Source organism: Pelodiscus sinensis, chromosome 21 (assembly GCF_049634645.1).
Source record: "Pelodiscus sinensis isolate JC-2024 chromosome 21, ASM4963464v1, whole genome shotgun sequence".
Lineage (NCBI taxonomy): Eukaryota > Metazoa > Chordata > Testudines > Trionychidae > Pelodiscus > Pelodiscus sinensis.
Window position 1 is genome coordinate 2840049 of NC_134731.1, and position 22157 is coordinate 2862205.

Sequence of the window (22157 nt, forward strand, 5' to 3'; positions counted from 1 at the left end):
TTGTGGGTCTGGGTGCACAGGGCATCAGCCCAGTAGTGGGGGTTGAGGTGATCTTGGGGATCTGGGGTATTATCTTGAGGGGGTTCTGGGGCTTGGGGTTCCCAGCTTTATCCCCGTGAGGTGCAGGACTTGGGGAGTCTGCCCCATAGGAACACCAGGGCTCTGAGCTCCATGTGTCAGTTCCCCAGGGCTCGGGGCTTTTAGTCCCAGGACTCAGAGCACTGGGCTGGAGGCTTCAGGCCCCATGGACTCCTGAAACTCACTGTCAAGAACTGTTGATCTAGCGTCAGTCCTCCAGTATAATATTGGCCAGTGTAATAGACATCCTATGTCTCTGAGGACTGTATTTTGATATGGCTTCGTGGCTTTCCCCTCTTTGAAGGTGATTTCCTTCAAATCCCCATTGTTAACAAGCACTAGATTCCTACTCCCAGCCTCTTAAGTGAAGGAGGAGCCTCTGATAGCAAAGCTTGAGACTTGTTTCTATTGCATATAATTTCATCTTTGAAAGAATGCCAGCTTGTGCTATCAGCAGATAAAAAGACAAGACTGAGAGCGCAGGAAATTTTACAAGAAATCAGGTTGGCAAAGCACCATTGCAGAGCCTCATCCATTACTGGATTGCATCTCAAATTTGGGCTTCAGATGGTTTCAATATAGAGTGCACTTTAAAGTTTAAAACTAAAAGACATTCAGTGTTTTGTGTATTTAACCCTGCAATTATACAAATCGTTTTTTGAAACCTAATGAATGGACAGATGGTTGCTGTATCAGTAATTTGGCCAAGATCCTAGCTGGAAGCCCAGGGCTTTGCTGCACCTCTCACTCACTCTCAAAAAAAGACAGCCGATGAACAGTCTCAGAATTGCGGAGGCAGGGCACTTGAAAGCTTTCTCCAGAGATGTTTTAAAATACAGTTGTGAACAGAATAGCATGAAAATAAAAACTTCCATTCATCTAACAGATATATTGGAGCATAAGCTTTTGTGGGCAAAGACCCACTTCTTTGCCCACGAAAGCTTATGCTCCAATATATCAGTTAGTCTAGGTGCCACAGGACTTCTCGTTCTTCTTGCAAATTCAGACTAACATGGCTAACTCTCTGATACTTCTGTTCATCTGACACTCTCCATTGGTTTTGCTGAAAATGACACTGGGCAACTGTGACAGCACGTTGGGGACCCCCCGCAACCCTGTACCCCCATCCGCAGCCAGATGTGACTCCGCCAGCCAGTAGAATAGAGAGGATTTATTGCTTCTCAGAGATACAGCTCAGCCGAGTCTAATTGGAGTAAGGGGGCAGGCAGCTCCAGACCCCTTGGGGTAGGGATCCAGAGGCCCCGGAACTCCCAGTACTCAGCTTAGTCCCTTCTCTTCATGATTACCCGCAGCCATGAGTTCCCAGCTCCTAGGCCCTGCCCCCCAGCCAGGTGGCCATCTCCGCCTGCCTTCCTTTATCTCTCCCCTTGGGAAGAACCTTGTTATCTGCTCAGGCTGGGACTAGGTGTCTAGACCAATACACATGTGGGTGAGTCAGTGGGAATCACACGTCCAAGCACAGAGGGACACTGGGTTACAGAGCAGGCAGCCCCCCTTCTAAAGATATCGCAATCCCTCTTTGTCTTGTCCCTCCCACCTTATAAAATAGGGAAGCGTTATTATGCCCACATGACAGAGGAGTGCCCTGTCTTATCCAAGCTCGCACGATAAGGCAGTAGCTGAACAGGGAACAGGATACAGGAGCCATGATGGTCAGGTATTTGCAAGAGTCCAATTAATAAACACGCTTCCCCTTGATGCACTTGGGCCGTCACCTTGTTCAGAGGTGTATGCAAATCAGTGTGTCGTTCTATAGCTTGATAGACCCAAACTCTCTCGTCAGGTTAGTGTTCAGCTTCCATGAAGCTGCTCCTTAAAATGTTTGCATATGAATGAATAAGTATTGATTGTTTCCTGGCCAGAACTATATTGTTTTTCCTAGGTTACAGTGTACAGTGAAAGCAGCACTCGTAACATTGGGGCTGCCTGCAGTATGTAAAACTTGAAGAAAAGCCGATCTAGTCCATTAGTGACTTACTGGAATTGTTCTGATAGCTGTGGTTAGTGATAATGACTTACAGTAATGCCTGTCCCCGTTTTAGTTCATTTAGCATGTTTCTTGTGGGATATACAGCAATTATGGGAGGGTCAGTCTCTTCAGGAACCTGCACTGCCAAGAGCTGAGAGCCTCCAAAAACCTCATTATAAGGACCTTGGTACCATCTAACTAATCAGTTTGGGGCTCTTACTAGTGATAGGAAACCAGGCACTTCACTTAATTAACTTCTGAAGTATAGATGACTAGCAGATGAGGCCCATCATTGACAAGGCAAAGTCATTTTGCGTGATTACACTTAGGCTATGTCTACATTTGCGGCTTCTTGCTTGAAAAATATGCAAATGAGGCTAAGCGTGGAGGCTCATTTGCATACCTAATGAGCTGCCATTTTTTGCAGAAGAGATTTTTGCGCCAGAAGAAGCTGTCTCTACTGCCCCTTCTTGTGCAAGAAAAACCCTCTTGCGCAATGCCGCTACACTGATTATTTTCAGAAATAACGGCATTGCGCAAGAGGGTTTTTCTTGCACAAGAAGGGGCAGTGTAGTGTTCAAGAAATTAAATACATGTCATGGAATTTTTTATCAATGTGCTTGCAACGGGGAAGCAAAAGAACAGTATTAAATTAGTAGGATTTCAGGTTCAAACATCATTAATTTTATTGAATAATTGCCATACATAGTAAATTTGAATCAGAAACTCATAAAGCTTCCATTATTCTTTCCATAACTGATTTGAATTATTTTGTGATTTGTAACAGTAAAAAGTTTCTTTGCACTAAATAACAGTTAAATAAGCAACCCAATTTTAATTTTATTAACTATTTTTATGAACTCTAATCATAAGTCATGACTTTTTTGTCCAAATTAAAACAAAAAGAATTATTTAAACCTTTCACCCAGCATATTCTGGTATAAAAAGTAGTGCATTCAGCTATTTGAATGGCAGGATTGTTTATGCAAAATTTGGTATCTGTAGGTAATCGCAAAGTATGACTTGATTTTGCACACAAAAATTCACAAACTCGTCAAAATAATAGATTGGGATCGTCTCTGTTTTTAAATTTGGCTTTTAACCACTCTCTGTAGATAAATTGAGTACTGCAAACTGAAAGGAAATATAGGTGGCTTCTTGGTAGCCTTAGTGGATCCCCTTTTAAAGGTCAAAAAGTTGCCTTTGTTATATGAGTAGGTTTCTCTTTGTGCTTTAGGCCAAGAATATGGCACTATCGAGCGGTGTATTCTGTCTCCAGGTATTGGCATGGGGCTTGTTACTGTAGCATCTGTACAAGTTCTCATTTCTAACTTCAAGATGGTCCTTCCTGAGGAGCCCCGTCGCGCACGAAAGAAAAGCTTTGGATGACAATTTTGGTGGGTAGGAGAGAATTGAGACTGAATCAGGGCGATTGTAAATATGTATGCTGAGCAGCTGAATACAGTAATGCAGATTTCCCCACACGCACACACTATTCTGGTCACAAAACATTTCATAGATGATGCCCGTGTCTGCTGCTTGTGAATGTGCTACATAGTATGGCTCCTTTTTCACTCTCCAGTATTTTAATAAATAATTCTGCCAAAGCACTTGTGGCGAGTCATCGAGGAATTTGTTAGAATTTAAAACTTGAGGTTTTTTCCCCTTGCCATTGTTAGAAGCATTTCCACACGGAGTATTCAGTCGCTGCTTGGCCTGTGTTTCCATGATGCATAAACTACAGGTGGGTTATTTGGGAAGAAATTAAGCGCCCAGTGATATTATATGCCCACTGGCCAGTGTGCTGGATTATACTTGAATGTGTTTCAGTCCAGATTTAATAGTGTTTATACTGATGGCAGTTGCATTAGAAGATAAGTCTTCAGTATCAGTATTGCTTTCTTGTCTCCCTACCGATTTCATGTCTGCTCTAAATCTTGGTGAAACTCTCTGGCTGTATTCCACGGTACAGTGATCTGCAGAAGCTAGCCCACCTGGGTGTTTAGAGTCTTTAAATGCCGTGTTCAGTCAACCTTCCTGTATATTCATTTAGGGCATATCTGTGTAATATCTTAGTTTTAATGTTCGATATTTGTGCAGGTCTTTCTTTGTTTTGAGAACTGCAGACATTCTGCACTTTTTCATTATGCCTATGAGAAAGTAAAGTCTGAAAACTGTTACTCTGAGCTTTTTTATCTTCAAGAATTTGTTTTAATTAACATGTGAAGCAAAACCTGCAAGTCTGCAGTTTGCTAAGAGATTTGTACCTCTACCCATCTGCTCTCAAAACCATTTCAATATGAGTCATTTGTCCCTGAAAACACTCATTTCATCTCACGTCATTACCTTTTTGACTGATTGCCTCTGTTCAGATTTTGTCATGTATATTAGTGGTAGAGACCTGAGATTTACACTTTATAGTCAAATCTGTCTCCCAACCCCTCCTTGCTTGTCATATTTTCACACACCTCAAGCTGCTGCTTTCACCAGTGCTTTGCTAGAGACTCATCAAGGGGATTGCCTGTTGTTTGCACAGGGCTCTTTTTATGGTGTTTTCTTTTGTGGACAATAGCATTAAAGGTGGAAACTGCTATTTTAATTTAATTTTTCATTTTCTCTTTGGTGGACACAACTTTCTATTCACTGCCCCAGAATGAAATGTATTCTAGTCTTCATTTCCTACTACATCGTCAAAAGGTGAATGATCTGAGTTTTATTTCTTATTGCCCCAAAGACGTAAGATGTTTGATCTTTGCTTTTGGTTGATGAGAGGTTTTTTGTTTGTTTTTTTTTACTTTAGAGCCTCCACTTGTGTTTTTGTCCCTCCAAAATGATTGAGTGGCTGGTTGTGCAATAAGAACACTTTCTCCTGGGGGAGTGTTTGTAATATTAAACTCATTTTGTAATATGTACATTCCTTGAAACGTCTAGTTGCCTCGCCTGGTGATCCAGGGCTCTGAATGTAGAAAGGATGTAATGCAAACAGTTTGGTGGGGTGCATATTGGCAATTAATCACATTCCTCCAGCTGGAAGATAGGCTGTGCACCCCACACTAGCCAATAAGTTTGACAAGGGCTTGAGAGGCCAGTTACATCACCTGGCCTTATCCAAAGGGAGTGACGCTCTAGGGAAGTGCTGGGCCAGCACTATAAAGTCAAGAGGCTGAAAGCAGGAGGCTGGAATCGGCTGTCACTTCTGGTAAAGAGGGAGGTCATCGGGAGCAAGGAGGGATCCCTGGGGGAGAGTGTGCAGTGGGAGCCTCTGACGTGAGCATCCAGGAGGGGTTAAGTAGCCACAGAAGTAAAGAACGCTCCCTTGAGAAACCCAGCTTGCTAGGAAGGACCTAGGGAAAGGGTAATGGGATGGGGACTGAAGAGCGAGGGTGCTGGGGGAGGGCCTCTAAGCTGGAACCCGGTGTAGTGGGCAGCCTGCGTTCCCCTGCCAGTCACTGATCTAGTGCTACACGGTCCAAGATGGGCTGGCTGTTTGGGGGTGGTGGTTGGACAGCGGTCCTGTTGAACTAGGTCACTTCAGGAGTGGACCAAACAGTAACCTGCTGGAGGGCCAAGTTACTGGCAGGAAGACGATTGCAAAGCAACCAATGAGTAGCAAGCAGGAACCTGATACAATGGCAGCCGCATCCCCAGACTTAGCTGCAAGGAGGCACACCCGTAGTGAATATTGCCGGGAGAAACAAAGTACAGGCAGTCCCCGGGTTACGTACAAGATAGGGACTGTAGGTTTGTTCTTAAGTTGAATTTGTATGTAAGTCGGAACTGGTACATATTGTAGGGTAAACTCTAGCCAAACATTTTTTTTAGTTTTGGATAGCATAGGGAAAGGTTAACTCCCCTCTAATGTTTGTTTTGCTGTCTGTTCCCCTGTTCAGAAGATTTCACATCTATTTCTGTCCCTGTGACAAACTCAGGACTAAAGGAGTAACTCATCAAATACCAAACAGCTCTGCACCATGCTTTGAGCTAATAGTTTTATTTCCACACACCACCCAGGGTTCTAGGAGGAGGGTCCTTTCTTTGCTAACACAACGAGGCCAGCACTTTGTTTGTTTTGGTGGAGTCTTTGTTTGCCCAGGGAGCCCAGTATGTATAGGGGGAGGAGGGGCGGAGAGGCTGCTTTTGTCTGCTGTTCGGCAGCCTGTTGCTCAGGGGAGGGGGCAGCCTGTTGCTGGCAGGGGGGGAGGGGGAGGTGTGCAGGATGCGAGGCCGCGGGAGGGGGGGGCGGCAGCGGGCGTGGGGAGGTACTTTTCCTCTGCCCGGCAGCTCTGCGGGATCCCTGTCCCTGTGGCCAGCTGCTGCAGGCAGAGGCCAGTTGGAGCCAGCCGAAGAGGAGGAGGAGGTGGATTCTAGGACCCAGGTGAGCGAGCCCCGGGGACGCTGCTGCGCTCCGGGAGCCCGGCATGTATAGGGGGAGGAGGGGCAGAGAGGCTGCTTTTGTCTGTTCGGCAGCCTGTTGCTCAGGGGAGGGGGCAGCCTGTTGCTGGCAGGGGGAGGCACTTTTCCTCTGCCCGGCAGCTCTCCGGGACCCCAGTCGGAGCCGGCCCGAGGAGGAGGAGGATCCTAGGACCCAGGTGAGCGAGCCCCGGGAATGCTGCTGCGCATGTGCGGGAGTTGCCTCACCCCGTTCGTATCTAGGGATCCGACGTAAGTCGGATCCACGTAAGTCGGGGACTGCCTGTACAGCTATTAGCTTTGCAAATGCTACAAAAAGAGGGGAAAATAAAGAGCCAGTAAATGCTGCATTAGCGAGCCCGTGTGTTTTCTCGTTTGTATAGAAATGATTCCTCCTGTTATAAAATAGGGCCCTGACGTTTATGCTTGAAGCGTCTGATTGTATCTCAGAGGTTAAAGTACCCTCCTTAGCTTTTTCATAAAAGGCTTTTGGGGTGTGCACAAAGTAACTGTCTTGCTGACACTGACGTAACTTAATTCCCTGTCAAGTAAACCCTGGGTGAAATCCTGACCTTAGTGATGTCTGTACTCGAGATGTTGACAAGGATTTCTCCCACTTTGTAATTAAACGGTGACCGTCTGCACCAGTGACTGAATTCATGGCTCTGTAGCTGGTACACCTGACTTGGGAGGCAGGTTATTTGGTGGTTGCATTTTTTTGAATTGTGAGCCAGGTTCTCCGCTCCCCCCGCTCCAGGTCCCCCAAGCTCTCTCTTGTTTCACTTGGTCTATTGCTTGCATTAATGTAGCTGTCTTTATCTAGATGACAAACTAGAAGATCTTTCCTGTTACAGTACTTGCACAAAGGCCTGATTATTTCATATGCATTATTGCTGCACTTGGATTCATGCCAGGTGCTAGAGTATTTGATTGTTTCAGCATCTTTTCATCATTCAGTCCATATGTATTTTTAAATGACTTTGTGAAAGCTCCATCTGCGTGGACAGGTGAAAATGCCTGGCATATTGAAACAGATGGCAAATCAGAGTAATGCTGCCCTGAACAATAGTTGCTTGCTTGGATATTCACAGTGAAATGTCCACTAGATTTGCAGTTTTTTGTTGGGAAAACAGAACTGCAACATCATGGTGTTTTCTAAGGGACCCACTTGTCTATGCTTTGAGCTTGTCAGTTAAGTGGAGAAATTAATTCCCTCTTTCCTCAGTTAGCTACTAATTAGTCTTTGCACACTTTTCATATTCTATACCATTTATGAAAGAATGTACCAGATGTCCGATTTGTGTTTTGGCATAGATCACCCACCTCTGCCACTCTTCACCACAAAGAGAAAGGAGAGCTTTATTTTGGTGTTAATTTGTGCGTGTGGAGTGTGTTGGGGATGTGAGGTGCTGTAGAAATAAGGTAACCCATTGCTTGATTCATTCAGTATTGGTGACCAAAGTGGCTTCAAAGCAGATGCACTCTGTGAAGACGGCATGAGATTCATCCAACTGGAAGACTTAAAGAGTCTGTTTACGCACATTTTGGTAATCCGATGTAATGGGAATGGAAATAGACACACGTGACTTCATTTTGAATATTTCATAGTAAACTGCTATTGCTATGAAAATACCTTTTTTCACCCCGAAGCGTAGTCTGTCAAAACTCCTATGCATTGAACTGAGCTGGGTGAGGATCTGTCAGGATTTTGAATTTGTCTGTTACGTTTAACTGTATTTTAAAGCCAAATACTGCAGCTGAGGCATAATCAGCTCTGTATGATGAAATTCCTTGTTAATCTGCTGTACAGAGTGTGGGATGGAAGCTTTGAATGTGAGGCGTTGGTATTTAATCTTCTGGTTAAATAATAAAGCTGACTAAAGAGTGCTTGCTTGTTAAGGGTAGAGCAGTGAGTGGTCTCCTTGGCAAAGCGGCAAGCCATCACTTCCTGCCCTGAATTTCTGGAAGACTAGAGCAGAGTGTGTCAGTCACGTAGGTCTCTGCGTGAACCACTTTGGCTCTTCTGGTTGTTCCGCTCCACTGAAATGGAAGTGTTCTAGTAGATTTAAATGCTTCCTTAAAATCAAAGGAAACTCACTTCTCTATCCCAAACTTTGTGGGAATCTCATTTTCAAGAACACTTTACTTGTGGTTTTTTAATTGATTTGGATTATACAACTCTATTCCTTTGTGGCATGATGAACAGCAGAAGAGAGGAGATCCAGAAAAATACATTTTATCTGGCAAAAACATTTGGGTTTTTTTACTTGGGGTTTTTTTGGAGGTGGGGGAGGGGAGATTGCCTTGCCATTCCAAGATTTTCATGTATTCAGCAGTAGTCGTTCTTGAGACGACAATACAGGCAGTCCCCGACTTACGCGGATCCGACTTATGTCGGATCCGCACTTACAAACGGGGCTTTTCTCGCTCCGGAGCTCACGGGCAGCGGGTCGCCACCCGTGTCCTCCGGGGCGAGAAAAGCTTCTCCCGGTCTCCCTGGTCTGCTGGGAGGGGGGTCCAGCAAAGCCGCTGGACCCCCCCAGCACACCAGGGACACCCGATCAATGCCGCCCAGGCGGCGGGACTCCCGCCACCTGGGCGGCTTTGCTCTCCGTCTCCCTGGTCTGCAGGGAGACGGGGAGCAAAGCCTTGGAGCACACCCGCAGCGGGACAGCTCAGGCGCGCCCGGGCTGTCCCGCTGCAGGCGTGCTCCGCGGCTTTGCTCCTGTCCCCCTGGTCTGCTGGGGGGGGGGCAGCTAGTGCCCCCCCCCCCCAGCAGACCAGGCTTTTCTTGCCTACCCCTGGGGTAGAGCAGCTGGGGGCTGCCGGGTTGGTCCCGCAGCGCTGCTCCGGACCAACCCGGCAGCACCCCAGCTGCTCTGCCCCAGGCATCCTGATTCAGCCGCTGCTGGTCAGTTTCAGCAGCGCCTGAATCAGGACGCTTGGGGCAGAGCAGCTGGGGTGCTGCTGGGTTGCTCCAGTAGTACCGAGGAGCCGCTACTGGAGCAACCCAGCTGCTCTGCCCCAGGCGTCCCCAAGTCAGCCGCTGCTGAAACTGACCAGCGGCTGACTACAGGAATCAGCCGCTGATCAGTTTCAGCAGCAGCTGACTTGGGGACGCCTGGGTTTCTTAAGTTGAATCTGTATGTAAGTCAGAACTGGCATCCAGATTCAGCCACGGTTGAAACTGATCAGTTTCAGCAGCGGCTGACGCCAGTTCCGACTTACATACAGATTCAACTTAAGAACAAACCTACAGTCCCTATCTTGTACGTAACCCGGAGACTGCCTGTACCTCCAGGCTTTTCCATTAGGTATAACAGCATTGCCTGGTTGTTTAATTAAAAGCAGTGGCAGACTTTGAGGTGCCTGCTGGGAGTCCATAAAGCTGACCAGAATTCTTACCTTAATCAGACACACACACGAGCACGTCACACCACTGAGGGGAGGGACTGTTTGGCTCCAAAGAGCAGTCGCAGATGCACACGATGTCCAATTCCCAGTTTGTACTCTGCACTTCACAAACATCAGTTGCAATGTCTCTTTCACTTATTACTATGCAGCAGCTGAGAAATGCACACCATTTTGTGCTGTCACTGATATCTGGTTTATTTCCTGTAGATCAGCATCATTCTGGGTCACGCACAAACTCCAACTGTTGGAGTCAGAAGTATCAGTGTTCTAAAGGATGACTGTCAAATTGGTTCTGTGCCATTGAGAAAAGGAGATTTTTCTTTCTTTCCTATTACCTCCAGTGACCAGTGGCTGCCCTTAAACTTGATATTTTACTCTCTTTATGTAGTCTCCATAACTACAGTATTTGGCTTGCTGCATTCTTTGGGCAGTAAATTCCCCAGACTGACAACTGACTGTGTGAGGAACAGGTTTTTTAGCCTGTTCTCATTTAGTTGCTGCTGATTCGAGTGACTTTTTTTTAGAGGCTGAGGGGACTGCTCCACTTTTACTACCCCATTTACAATCTGGAGTGTGTCCCTTCAGTCCTCTCTGTTTCTTTTCACACGGAGTATTTTGGGCTGGCTGTAGTCACTCTCCGTGTTTTCATAATATTAACCCAAACCATGGACTACACTGAAAATAGCAGCTTGTTTGTTTTCACTCTCCTTAACATAGACAAATTGGGACATCTTGTGTTAGCATCTGCTCCTGGGAGAGTGAAATGTATTTATATATAAAATATATTGCACAAATTGCTACTTTGGTGTGATCTCACTAATATGATAGGGTGTACGTGTGTGGGTTTCTGGTAAAGTTTCAAATTGGCAGATTGTTGCAAAGAGGAGGCAGAAATCAGCTCTGCTTTCAGATGGCTCATGGAAACTTACTTTCTTGAACTAATTAAAGGAAAAATCGAGTCCTGGAAGTGAATGGGAGCAAAGAGATCCTTAGGTGAAGATAACAGTGCCTGTTTTACCTCTCATAATCCTTTTATTGTGGCAGCAATAAATTTGACTTTGCAACATAGGACTGAGAGTTGTTTTTTAGTAAAAATTTCTGTCTGATTTCCATGTCAGGTTTAAGCAGAAAACACTTCCCTTTCTTAGCATCTCTTTTTGGGTTCATGTTGTTCTATGGAATACCTGCTGCATGAGATGAAGGCAAATAAATTTGTTAAACAGTGGTGTTTGGAGCCTGGAGGGAGAAGAAATGCACTTAAATAATCTGAACATGTTCCCTTGATTTGGGGGAAGGGGTGAATTTTTTGTTTCATTTTGCTAATTCGTGCTGATCAGAGATTTTTTTGTGGCTGTTGTTTTATACTCCTAATCTAATGCTGAGTGTTGTTTTAATTGTGCATTGAAAAAATATACTAGACTAGATTTTCTTAAAATTTAGAAATGTAGAATGTCACCTGATGATGGATACTGAAATGTGGTGATGACAAAGTGTAGAACAGGTACCTAGATACATTGTGCTGCTGCATTAACAGTTTTACCTGCTCTATTGTAAACACTTCTGTTTTCAGTGTTTTGTAGCTTGCTAGAAGTATGGCTTTGAAATGAAACTGGGTATTTACAATAAACCTGAGCTATAGACAAAATAAAATGTTGAATATTCCCGCATTTTGTTTGTTCCCTAATCTCCTGTGGCTTCTGTGTTTTATTTAAATGTTCTTCTTAAATGTGACATTGTCTCCACAGAGCACTGCTGTGGGCTTCATAATCCTAGGGAGGCAGCATTGAACTTCTGGAATAACAGCTGTCAGCTGGCACACGTGTGGCTCTCACGTTCTACATTCCACAGCTTGAGGCTATAATATTCTAGCCCTAACTTGTTTCTCGATGCCACCCCGTGCTATCTCAGAAGTAGCTTGGCCTGGAGATCTGCTATATTCAGCAAATAGTTCCAGAACAGTGATAGAAATGTAGCCATGTTAGTCTGGTGTAGCTGAAACAAAAGACAGGACTATGTAACACTTTAAAGACTAACAAGATGGTTTATTAGATGATGAGCTTTCGTGGGCCAGACCCACTTCCTCAGATCAAATAGTATTTGATCTGAGGAAGTGGGTCTGGCCCACGAAAGCTCATCATCTAATAAACCATCTTGTTAGTCTTCAAAGTGCTACATAGTCCTATATTTTAGTTCCAGAACTGTTTGTGTAGATTTAGTCAAAGGGAATTCAGCTTTGGCTTTTATGTTTTGACCAGGTTGATAACTTTTAGTCTGATTTGGGCTTTGCCCAGGCTTCGAGATGGTGAAGAGGATGAGGTTATGCTCTCACCAAATAAATCCATACAATATGTACCCATCAGGGGTTTCTCTTGTATCTTCTGCTAAGACTTGCATTATACAGGCCACATCTTCATTTTAGTGGCCCAAAATATTTCACCACCAGGGCTAACTTGATAAAGGGAAGTATTCTGAAAAACATCGCTGTTATTATCTACAATAGTTAGTGCTTGTTATGTTTTTGACCATCATTTTCTTTTTGCTTCCAGCTCCGATCGGCTGATAGAAGAAACAATAAGGTAGGCGTGGAGTTTCTAATTTTGTATTCTCTTTCACAGGGTCAGTAGTAGCTTTACTTTGAACAGCTTCCCATCAGTCATTTTATGTACAAAACATCCATCTTGAGCCTCTTGTGCAGTGGATTGCAAACAAAATTAGAGCAGTTAGTTTCCATCCATGAGCAATGCAGCGCTGTCATTACAGTGTTTTGCCCATTTTAATTTACCAGTTTAAACTTGTATCTGTGAAGACAGATGTATGTTCAGGCAGTAATTATTAAGATGCGGTATACCATTTAGTGTAACAGTGCTCAGGCCGGCTAGCAGATTAAGAACTATTCTGAGAATCTGAAGCACCTTCTTCCCATAAAGGAATTAGTGCTTCTGTAACCCTTAACCACATTCGCTACCCTAGCATTGCAGTCCACCTAGGAGAGGAGGTTTTTCCAGACACACCTGCATGGTTATTACTGTTGTGTGTTTGTGTGTGTGTTTGGTCAGTGATTTATTTATTTCTGTTTGTGTGTTTGAAATCCTACCATTTTGCACTGGACTGGAAATTTGTCAGATTTCTGAAGCACCCTATGCCAGAATTATAAATTATTTTTGTCTTGCATGCCTTTTCCAGTTTGCCCGCTATCACTGGGATTTTGCACAAAAATAATTAAGAGTTCTTGCAATAAGTCATAAGTTTTAGATGGTCTCTCATAAAAAACATTCAAGAAGATTTTCTTTCAAATAATACATGTGATGGGATAGGCAATCAACAGTGCTGCTAAGAGGGGGCGGCAGGATTCGAAGTGTATCCATTAAGGGCTGGCTGGCTAGCTAGCTGAAGTACAGTGAGCTCAATACAATTAGTGTTGCGATGAAACGGGTTGAAACACAGTAATGTATCAGGAGGTGTATCAAGCTAACAGAAGCTATTAAAGTGGTCAGCGCTGTGATACGTAGAAAGACGGATATTTATTTACATGAGCTTTTCTCCCTCAATTCAACATCGTGACTGTCTGAAGACGGCTGCAAAAACTGGCTCTCCGGATTAAAACCCCCCACTACACGGCTTTGTTCGAAACAGCTTTTGCTAAGAATCATTCTATGCTAACTCTCCTCCTGTGAAAACTAAGCATCAACTCTGCATTTCTTGTAGTCTCTTCCTTGCTACCTGCTAGCTAGAGCAGTGTTTCTCAACCTTTTTTTTTTATAAAGTACCCTTTTAAAAAAGTACCCCCAGTACCTACAGTTTTTAGACACAATTTTTTCTACCATTGCAACACATTTGTTTAAACAACTTAATTGTAGCCAGGCAGGTGGTGAGATTTTTGGGTGTAAAAAGTACAAAAAGAATAAAGCGCTGTACAACTTAAAACAAAATTTCAGTTTTCTCCAAATTTCAGTTGTGTTGACGTACCCCCCAAACTTCTCTCAAGTACCCCTGTGGGGACCCCACTGGTTGAGAAACACTGAGCTAAAAGGCCTGAAAGTCTTGAGGTGTGATCTTCTGCAAAGTGACCAAGTGTTTTATCGCTTGTCACCCACTTATTCTCTGGATTGTGGCTCAGCACCTCTGGGGAGATGTGCTTGTGATAGAAATTGCTCTCAGTCAGGCCCACTGATGGGGAGGACAGAGGGGGCAGTTGCCTTGGGTCCTGGTGATTCACAAGGCCCCAGGGCTCATGGTTGATGCTGCTGCTACCACAAGAGTAGAGGTGGCAAGAGCCCTGGCCCCTTTAAGTCACTGCCGGAGCGCCATGCAGTGCGCTCCAGGCCATTCTCAGGGCTGGCTAGGGGCTGGGAGGGCCACCACAGCATATACTGAGCAGTGCTTGAGAGCTGGCTACCCAGCCACACCCCTTCTACCTGAAGCTCCGCCCCTTCTGGGAGAGGAGAGGTGGGCCACCCCACCTTGGCCAGGGGCCTGGCAAGTCTGTTGGCCCCTCTGCCTACAGTATATTGACTGGCTGGGTTCTGAGCTCTTTGCTTTCACTCAGTGCTTGGAGGTGTGTCTTTTGTGTTAACAGATGAACTTTGCCTCTGGGAATCCGGGTTCCTGGCTTCATTGCACAAGTCATTAGTTCTACAGAGCAGGCTGGCACCATATCCCATCTGGTGCCAGAAAGCTTCTCCATTGTATCTTATGAAATCTGGTTTGCTTGATAACCACAAGCTGCAGTTACCCGGATATGTAATTTAATTTGCATTGCTTCATTTTAGGTGTCACAATTCAGACTCTGCTTAAAGCCAGAACTGAATTTTTTTTTTCCTTTTTCCTTCTCCAGTAATTGCAAGCATTCGGGTGTGATGATAATTAGTGGTAACCCTCACTGCATTTTAAGGACATTTACCAGATAGAAAATCCTCCAGCTATTAATTCCAGCATTGTCCATTGCTGCCCAGTTAAAACCCATGGACCTGTGTAGAGGAGGCCGTTGGATTGCTCATTCCTTGAGTGACTGTGATGTAATTAGCTTATTGGGCTGCTAATACTTGTCTGTCTTCTAAAGTTGCACCTGCTGTAGTTGCCCGTTTGTTTGACTAACGCTGAAAGCTGCAGAATTCCTATGAATTGGTTTTGAAAAGGTTTGTTACTAAGCAGCCAACATAGAAACATTGGAAAGTGCCTCTTGTGGTTGTGGGGGACCTTTGTGGATGACCTGGGACCTGTTACCAGGGGATAGATGGTCACATTCCACCAACCCACCTAGCACTATCTGCCCCCCCCCCCCCATCTCCTCTTGGCAGTCACAGCAGGGAGGTTAAGGAGTCCATAGGCCCAGCGAGCAAGGGATGGGCTGGGGAGGGATGCCAGGGTCTTCCCTGTGCTGCTGCGTATGCTTGCTCTGTTCTGTGACTAATGGAGCTCTGGCTTCCCCAAGGCGGCCTGGGCATTGAGAAACTCGAGATCTGTTTTTACGATTGCTAAAAGCTCTTATGTGGCGCAAGGTTTTCTAAAGCCGTGTGTTTCTGCCCGGAGATGGGTGGGAACATGCTGCCTTGCACGGCAGTTCTTTTGAGGCAACATTCACTTGCCTTGGGCTGATTTCAACGTAAATGTCTGGTGATATAATTCAGTGTGTAGTTAGTGGTCTCCGATTTTCTGCTCCATTTTCAGACTTTTATCATTTCCTCAAGATAGGGAACTGGCTTCCTAGTGACTGTATTTTTCATTTGCCCCACGTACTTTTTGGAACACTGTTTGGCGGGGGTTTGCTTTGAAGCATACATCAGACTGCAAGCTCTGTCTGACTAGTCATTATAAAAAGTTCCATAGATACCTCCTATTTAGTATTTCTGTTAAGATTTTGCAAAAAGCCCTTCAACCCTGGTGGTGATTGTCAATACAGTTTGTTTACTTTAGGGAGAAATTGCCTTCTATTTGGAGTGACTTATTTGATGGGAGAGAGTAAAGGAAAATGTTCACCTTCCCTCTTAAACAGCACACCCCTTGGCTCTAGACTTGCTCAGATACAAAAGGGCCAAGGCTTATTCGCTTTGCCTTGCAGCCTTTCCAAAGCAACATGGTATATTACTTTTCTTTAATCTGCACTAATTGTGTGTGGCGCTCTCACTCTCCAGCAGCTCAGTCACGTTAAAAGGTCTGCGGCCTGGTCCTGTTTCCATGCTTTAGCTCAAGTGATGGAGATTCGTGCTTTCTAACCCATAGGTCTCAGGTTCACCGGCAATAGGTGACCCAAACAGGGGCATTGTGTCTGTAACCGCTAACAACAATCTGTTCTCAGAGCCAGGAACAGAAAGCAAGAATCGTGATGCCCACCATTCCCCCACAGGGGAATTAAAAATCAGGAGACAGACCAAAAAGCATGAATTAATCTATAACAATATCATGATTTGTGGGCCAATGTCATATTTTTGGACATTATTTTTGAACTTTGGGGTTGGCCGTACTCCACTTAAATTAAACCGTGTGGATTTCACCCATGGAAGCTCATGATCCTATATATTTTTGTTAGTCTCTAAGGTGCCACAGTACAATTTGTTGTTATTAAACTTTGACTTCATTGCAGAATATGATGGGTGGCTACGGAGGAAGATCTTATTTGAGTTTTAGCTTCAATAATGGCGGAAAATCAGAAATGCAGTCTCCTTAGGTATCCTAGCCTTAATGATGGCTTGTTATTTAACATCTTTTTTGAGCAACTGGGGAATAGATGTTCCTTTATTTTTCATCCTTGTTTGCTCTAATTGGAAAGATGGCAGACAAAACATGTTGGAAAAAGTGAGCCAGAACTGTTGCAGTAATTTAATACTAGGGTTTGGGACATCTTCCTACAAAACAACCTCTGTATAAGTTAAATGCAACAAGTGAGAGGATCTGAGTTCAGAGCAGATAATGAAGTAGAAGTGTCCCAATAGAACATCAAGTATTGGTTTTTAAAGCATGTCTTGCAACTTTGGAGCTTTGTTTTAATGTCACAACTACATAGATTTGTCTTCAGCCTCACCTGCCAGGGGAAGAAGTAGGCGTTTTGATGTTTCTCATAGCCATGAAAATCCTACATATAGGGCTGCTCCCTCCCCCTCCCCAAAAAAACCCCACACAGTTTAAAATTCAGTAAAAACAGTTGCTTCTCATTGGACCTGCATTAATTTTGGTAATACCTTTCATTCCAAAAGAACCCAGCAGGACATACAAATTATATACAAGGGTATTGTGCCCCACCTCTGAGAGGAAATGTCAGTTACACTGTGCTGAGCGTCACTTCACAACAGCTATGGCAATGAAGTAGGGAACATTATGATCCAAGGAAAACTGCCGAATATAGTTACCTGCACAGGAATCTGTCATTGTGCCTAGGTAAGCCCCGGTGAGGATGCCAGAACAAACTGTTGAGAAATATGGCAGATTCTCCTCTAAACTGGGGGTTGTTCTTCCAGAAGACACAGCAAAGGTAAACGTCTGTCTCGGCACACTGCACAGGCAATGCGTAGAGGGCGCGCGCACTTCTGTGCACCTCCCCAAGGCGGGAAGGTGCTGAGCCGAAAGTCCACGCCGCCATCCCTCCTTCCCTCCCTGCTTCACTCACAGGCAGCATGGAAGGTGCAGGCTGGGCGGTTCAGTCTGCACAGCGGGGCTTCTCGCTGCTCTGGGGAGTGCTGAGAAAAGGCCTGGAGGGGGAAGTAAGGGCAGGGTGGGGAGAGGGTGGGTCAGTGCCCCCTCCTTTCCCTGTCACGTGTCACCATTGCCACGCTGGCTAGCAAGACGTCAGAAATTCAGTCTCCTGAGGTATCCCAGCTCTTGTTTCGCTCACCAGACTCAACAAGAATTGGTTATTTAAAATCAGTTACATCGATCAAAGGCTGCTTCTGATTCCAAAGGACTAGCCACATATAGGGTTCCCTGTAAGCAGTGGGGCAGCCCAGCTTCAGGGGTGGTTAAACAGCACCGCCCAGTCAGGCTCAGGGCTCCCTGCAGGGAGCTGACTGACTGGGCATGGCTGATTAATCCCCTGTGAAGCTGTGCTGCCCTGCAGTTTAGAGGCAACACTGACCCCATACCTAGGTCAGTCTATAACTCAGGTCTTAAGCAGTAATCTCACTGTTGCCAATCCTGTAGTGTTTGCAACCTGAAACAAATACTAACACCTACGCACCCCGCAACGGAAACGTTGACCCAGGAGCCAATTCCTGCCCCAAGCCCCGTTGCCATTTACCTAGTGACATCATCATCGGTTCTAACCACAAGAAGAAAATGTCCAAGTGCTTGTTAGAATCTAGATTTGAAAACAGCTTTCCATCTAAGAGCCTTTTACAATACATATATATGTGTGCATGAGTACACTTTTGTTGAAGCACAGTAGCATTTATGGGCTTCTCAGAAGTGAATCTTAAATGTATTTAACATTAGCACTTGGCTGGGAGCCCTGCACTCGACACATCGGATTACGATGCCATCATGGATTATTTATAGTTAGACACTAAAGCATGCATTTCTCATAAGAAAGCCAGGAGGGTTTAAGAAGCTAGAACTAGCGTTCAGAACCATAAAACTCACCTGGCACTGGGCGGTTAAAAATATTCTATTTCGAGGGAGAGGGCTGAATGGCAGGACTTCCAGCAGAGACCAGGGAGATGGGATCTTGGTTCTCTCAGAACAGAGATAACGAACCTATTGTAATGAGCTGATTCTTCCTCATGTTCCTGTGACTCATGGAGGACAAACAAGTAATTCTTATGGGACTGAAAGTTCACACTCCATACATATAGAACTCTAGAATTCCATTTCTTAAAAAAAAAAAAGTTCAGATTTGGTAGCTAGAAATTTGCCATTCCAGATTTGTAGAAATTGCCATACCAGATCAGACCAAACATCCATGTCATGTAGTAGTCTTATTTCTGACCGTTACCAGTGCCGCCAGATACATCAGGGAAAGGTGCAGGAAACGCTATGGTGGCAAAAAACAGCCCATAAACGTCTTCCTCACGTCGATCAGTTGGAGGCGAACTATCCTAATGTATCTCAAGACCAAAAAAAGTTAAAATGGAGTTCAAGTCGAGAGCACAGGTCTGTAACAAGGATCAAAAACATTATAGGGAGACTGTAATTATCCCAAAAGGAATAATTAGAAATCCAGTAATCAGAGCTAAGGTTGCGCTTGACATATTTGGATTTCTTTTAAGATGTGGAAATGCATTCAGTGTACTTAACTCTGCCATGTAGTGATACTGTTCAGTAACCGTGCAGTTATGAATTTTAGTATTTGTGGTTCAGATGAGATCAAACTAATAGAAAGGCACTATTTTCATGTTGTCCCTCTGCCAGGGTGTCACTGCAGGGCAGAGGTGGGTACTCTCAGTATGACACCAGTGCTTAATTTCTTAAAGGCCACAGTTCTAATTAATTTGTAACTCGAGAACATAACCTTTTTTTCTGCTCTATCTTTTATGAGACAGGATGACCAGAGCAGAACTTACTACTCCAGGTGGGGGTACACTGCCAATGTATATAAAGGCAGAGTGTGATTTCAGTACATCTTTTGCTTCACGTTCTTCTTACAGCCTAACATTTTGTTTGTGTGCATGAGTATAATTTATGCATGACTCATTACTTGATGCACTTTGAAGATAAACCAACACAGTCTCTCCTGGCCATACAATCACATTTTACAGAATGAAAGCCAAATCACCAGCTGGGGACGTTTCCTTAACAATGCTTGCTGAACGCCTACCTTCTTGATCTTATTTTTTGTTTCTCATTGTTGACCTCCCCTGCTAGGCAATGTGTTTTAAGAACCTCTGATCTCACTGTTGAGACATCAGGTACCCAAAGGGTTACCTTGTTTCATTTTAATAACGCTTGCAGCTAGGAATATTGAGTGTTTTACAAAGGGTAAGAGCTCAGTTAAATTAACTCACATTTTACACATTTAAAATATGGATGAAGGACAAATGCTTTGTAGCTGAATTCTTATTTCCCCAGCCTCTCCTGGTAGTTGGAATCCCGTAACCAAATGTTTCTGAATAGTTAAACATAACATTATGCACCTTCATACTGCAGTTTAAAATTTGCATCACCCAACATTTCCTTTTCAGAAAATATTTGAGTAGACATTAAGTGCCCTATCACTTGTGAAAATTCTAAGTTCCTAATCTGTAAACTTTAAAGTCACTAGCTTTTGATTCCCTCCCTTATAAAGTAGGCTGCTTCTCTCATCAGATGTTAAAACATGAAATCCTCCGTTCCATAATAAAGTCTCATAATTATTTCCCAAGGGCACCCTGTAGATAGCTCAGCAGTCCTCTCTGTATCTCCTTGCAGTCATTTCCCATCTCCTCTTCAGTACCTTGAAGGCTGCTTTAATGAATCATTAAATGTGCTGTAAGAAAATGCAGGACTTAATGAAAAAAGGGGATTTGTTGCTGCACGAGGATTCCGTCTGAACAATTTACTGTGAAGCCAAGTATGAAGCTGAAATTCTTAGACAAAGTCCCCGGTGTGCAGTAAAATCCTGTGATGAAATCCTACCTACAGTTACCAACTTGTACACGTTCAATAATCCAAAATTCCCTAAAAGTTTTTCTCTATAACTAAATTACTTTTCTGGAGTCTTCTGTTGACATTATAAACCTCAAAACACTGGAAGGAAAACTTTGGTGCTCAGTTACAAATGTGTATAAATCATCTTACACATGACGTGATTTGATGCGCATCCTATTTTTATGTACTACTTTTCTTTTTTTTTTTTTAAGCATTGGATGATAACTTGCTGCTGCTTTTCTGGACTCAGCTCTTGATGCTCTGTTGAGAATTTCTGCTCATACCTTCTGTTGACCATTCTCATGTAGTACTGGGATAGACAGATTGTTGTAGCTTGTTTCTTTCCCTTCCATGTTAATTTGAGATGTGTAAGGGATCTCCACTGTAAAGATGAATCCGTCTCTTTCATGTGGCTGTTAGTTCACGTACCCACAGATGCAAACAGATTTCCCACGTGATTATTTCTGTTGTTCACAAAGAGAGGAGCCCCAGACCAGTTTTCTATATGTGACCTCCCTCTGCTTGTCCTGAAGACATTAGTGAGTTGCATCAAACAGACCCTTCATAAATAATCATTGAGCAGATTGAGAGGACAGCTTTTTGGACGGATAGCATTCGTTTTCTCCTCTTTTCCTCAGGATACCTTGCATTTATATAGCTCCTGCCATATCAGTGCTCTTTGCAAACTATAGGAATCACTTCAGCTACCTCCAGTGGGGACTTGGGGCAGGTGCTCATAGTGCACCCCAACAGTACAGAACATTTTAAGATAGGAAGCCAAGGGTGTCTCATCCATTTGGGACGTCTGGTAGGCAGAAGGTAGTTACCCCAATTCCAGTTGGAGTAGGAGGTTGGGGGTAACACTTTGCTTTTATAGAAAATTACTCTAAGATGTTTAATGGTGGTCAGGACCTTTGTTTTACATGTCCTTGGAAAGATGGCTCCTCCGTGAGGGCATTGCCTGCTATGAGCACACTAAGGCATTCATTCGGTAGAGATTTGGGAACCATGTGCTGCCTACAGAGCTAGTACCACCACTTCTGCTCAGGATCAACTTGCTTTGCCTTTGTCTCCCACCCTAGAGTGGAAGCCATGCTGGCCTTGCTTAGCTTGTAAGGTACGATGAGGTCACAAGTTAAATGGCTGGAAATCCCTACTGCTTCGCCAAGAAGCCAGCAATGTTTATTCTATGCTGATCTGGCATGAGCATATTAAAAAGAGAGCTGAAGATTATTGACAAAAGCAGAATAGACCACTGGAGACGTGAATCGCTTTAAGGCTTTTGTTAGTTCTACCCTGATGACTTTCAGTTCTCTCAAAGAAGTCTTTAAACTTCAAAGTGGATATTGAATAGTAGTCAGCTGTTCTGCAGTTGTCATTTGGAAAGATGAGTTTGATACACGTTTGTCATTAAACTGTTGATAAATACCAATTATTGATTAGCTCCCAATTGACCAGTAAGTTTCAACTTGATCCCAGTGCTGTTGGAACTCTAAAGTGAAACACTTTATCGATCTGCTCTGTCAATACATGCTATTCCAAAGAATTCACTGCAAGAGAGGCAGCACCCTCTATAAAGACACAAGATGGTACCCTGTTTCCGCAGTGATGTTGAAAGCCATTGCTGCTGTTGCTTTTACTTCAGGCTCTTCCAGACACTGCTGGTTGGGTTGATTCACTTTGCTTATCTTCCCTATAATACTCCATATTATTT

At 44.1% G+C, this 22157-nt stretch overlaps 1 protein-coding gene across 3 annotated transcripts in view; it reads left to right on the forward strand.

Annotated features, from left to right (window-relative positions):
- The window catches only part of GOSR1 (golgi SNAP receptor complex member 1), a 61502-nt gene that overhangs the window by 30873 nt on the left and 8472 nt on the right, over positions 1-22157 (forward strand). For all 3 annotated transcript variants that reach the window (XM_075904625.1, XM_075904624.1, XM_075904623.1), the window contains one exon: positions 12439-12468. In XM_075904625.1, coding sequence (XP_075760740.1) covers positions 12439-12468 — 30 coding nt within the window. The remainder of the gene's footprint in view (positions 1-12438; positions 12469-22157) is intronic.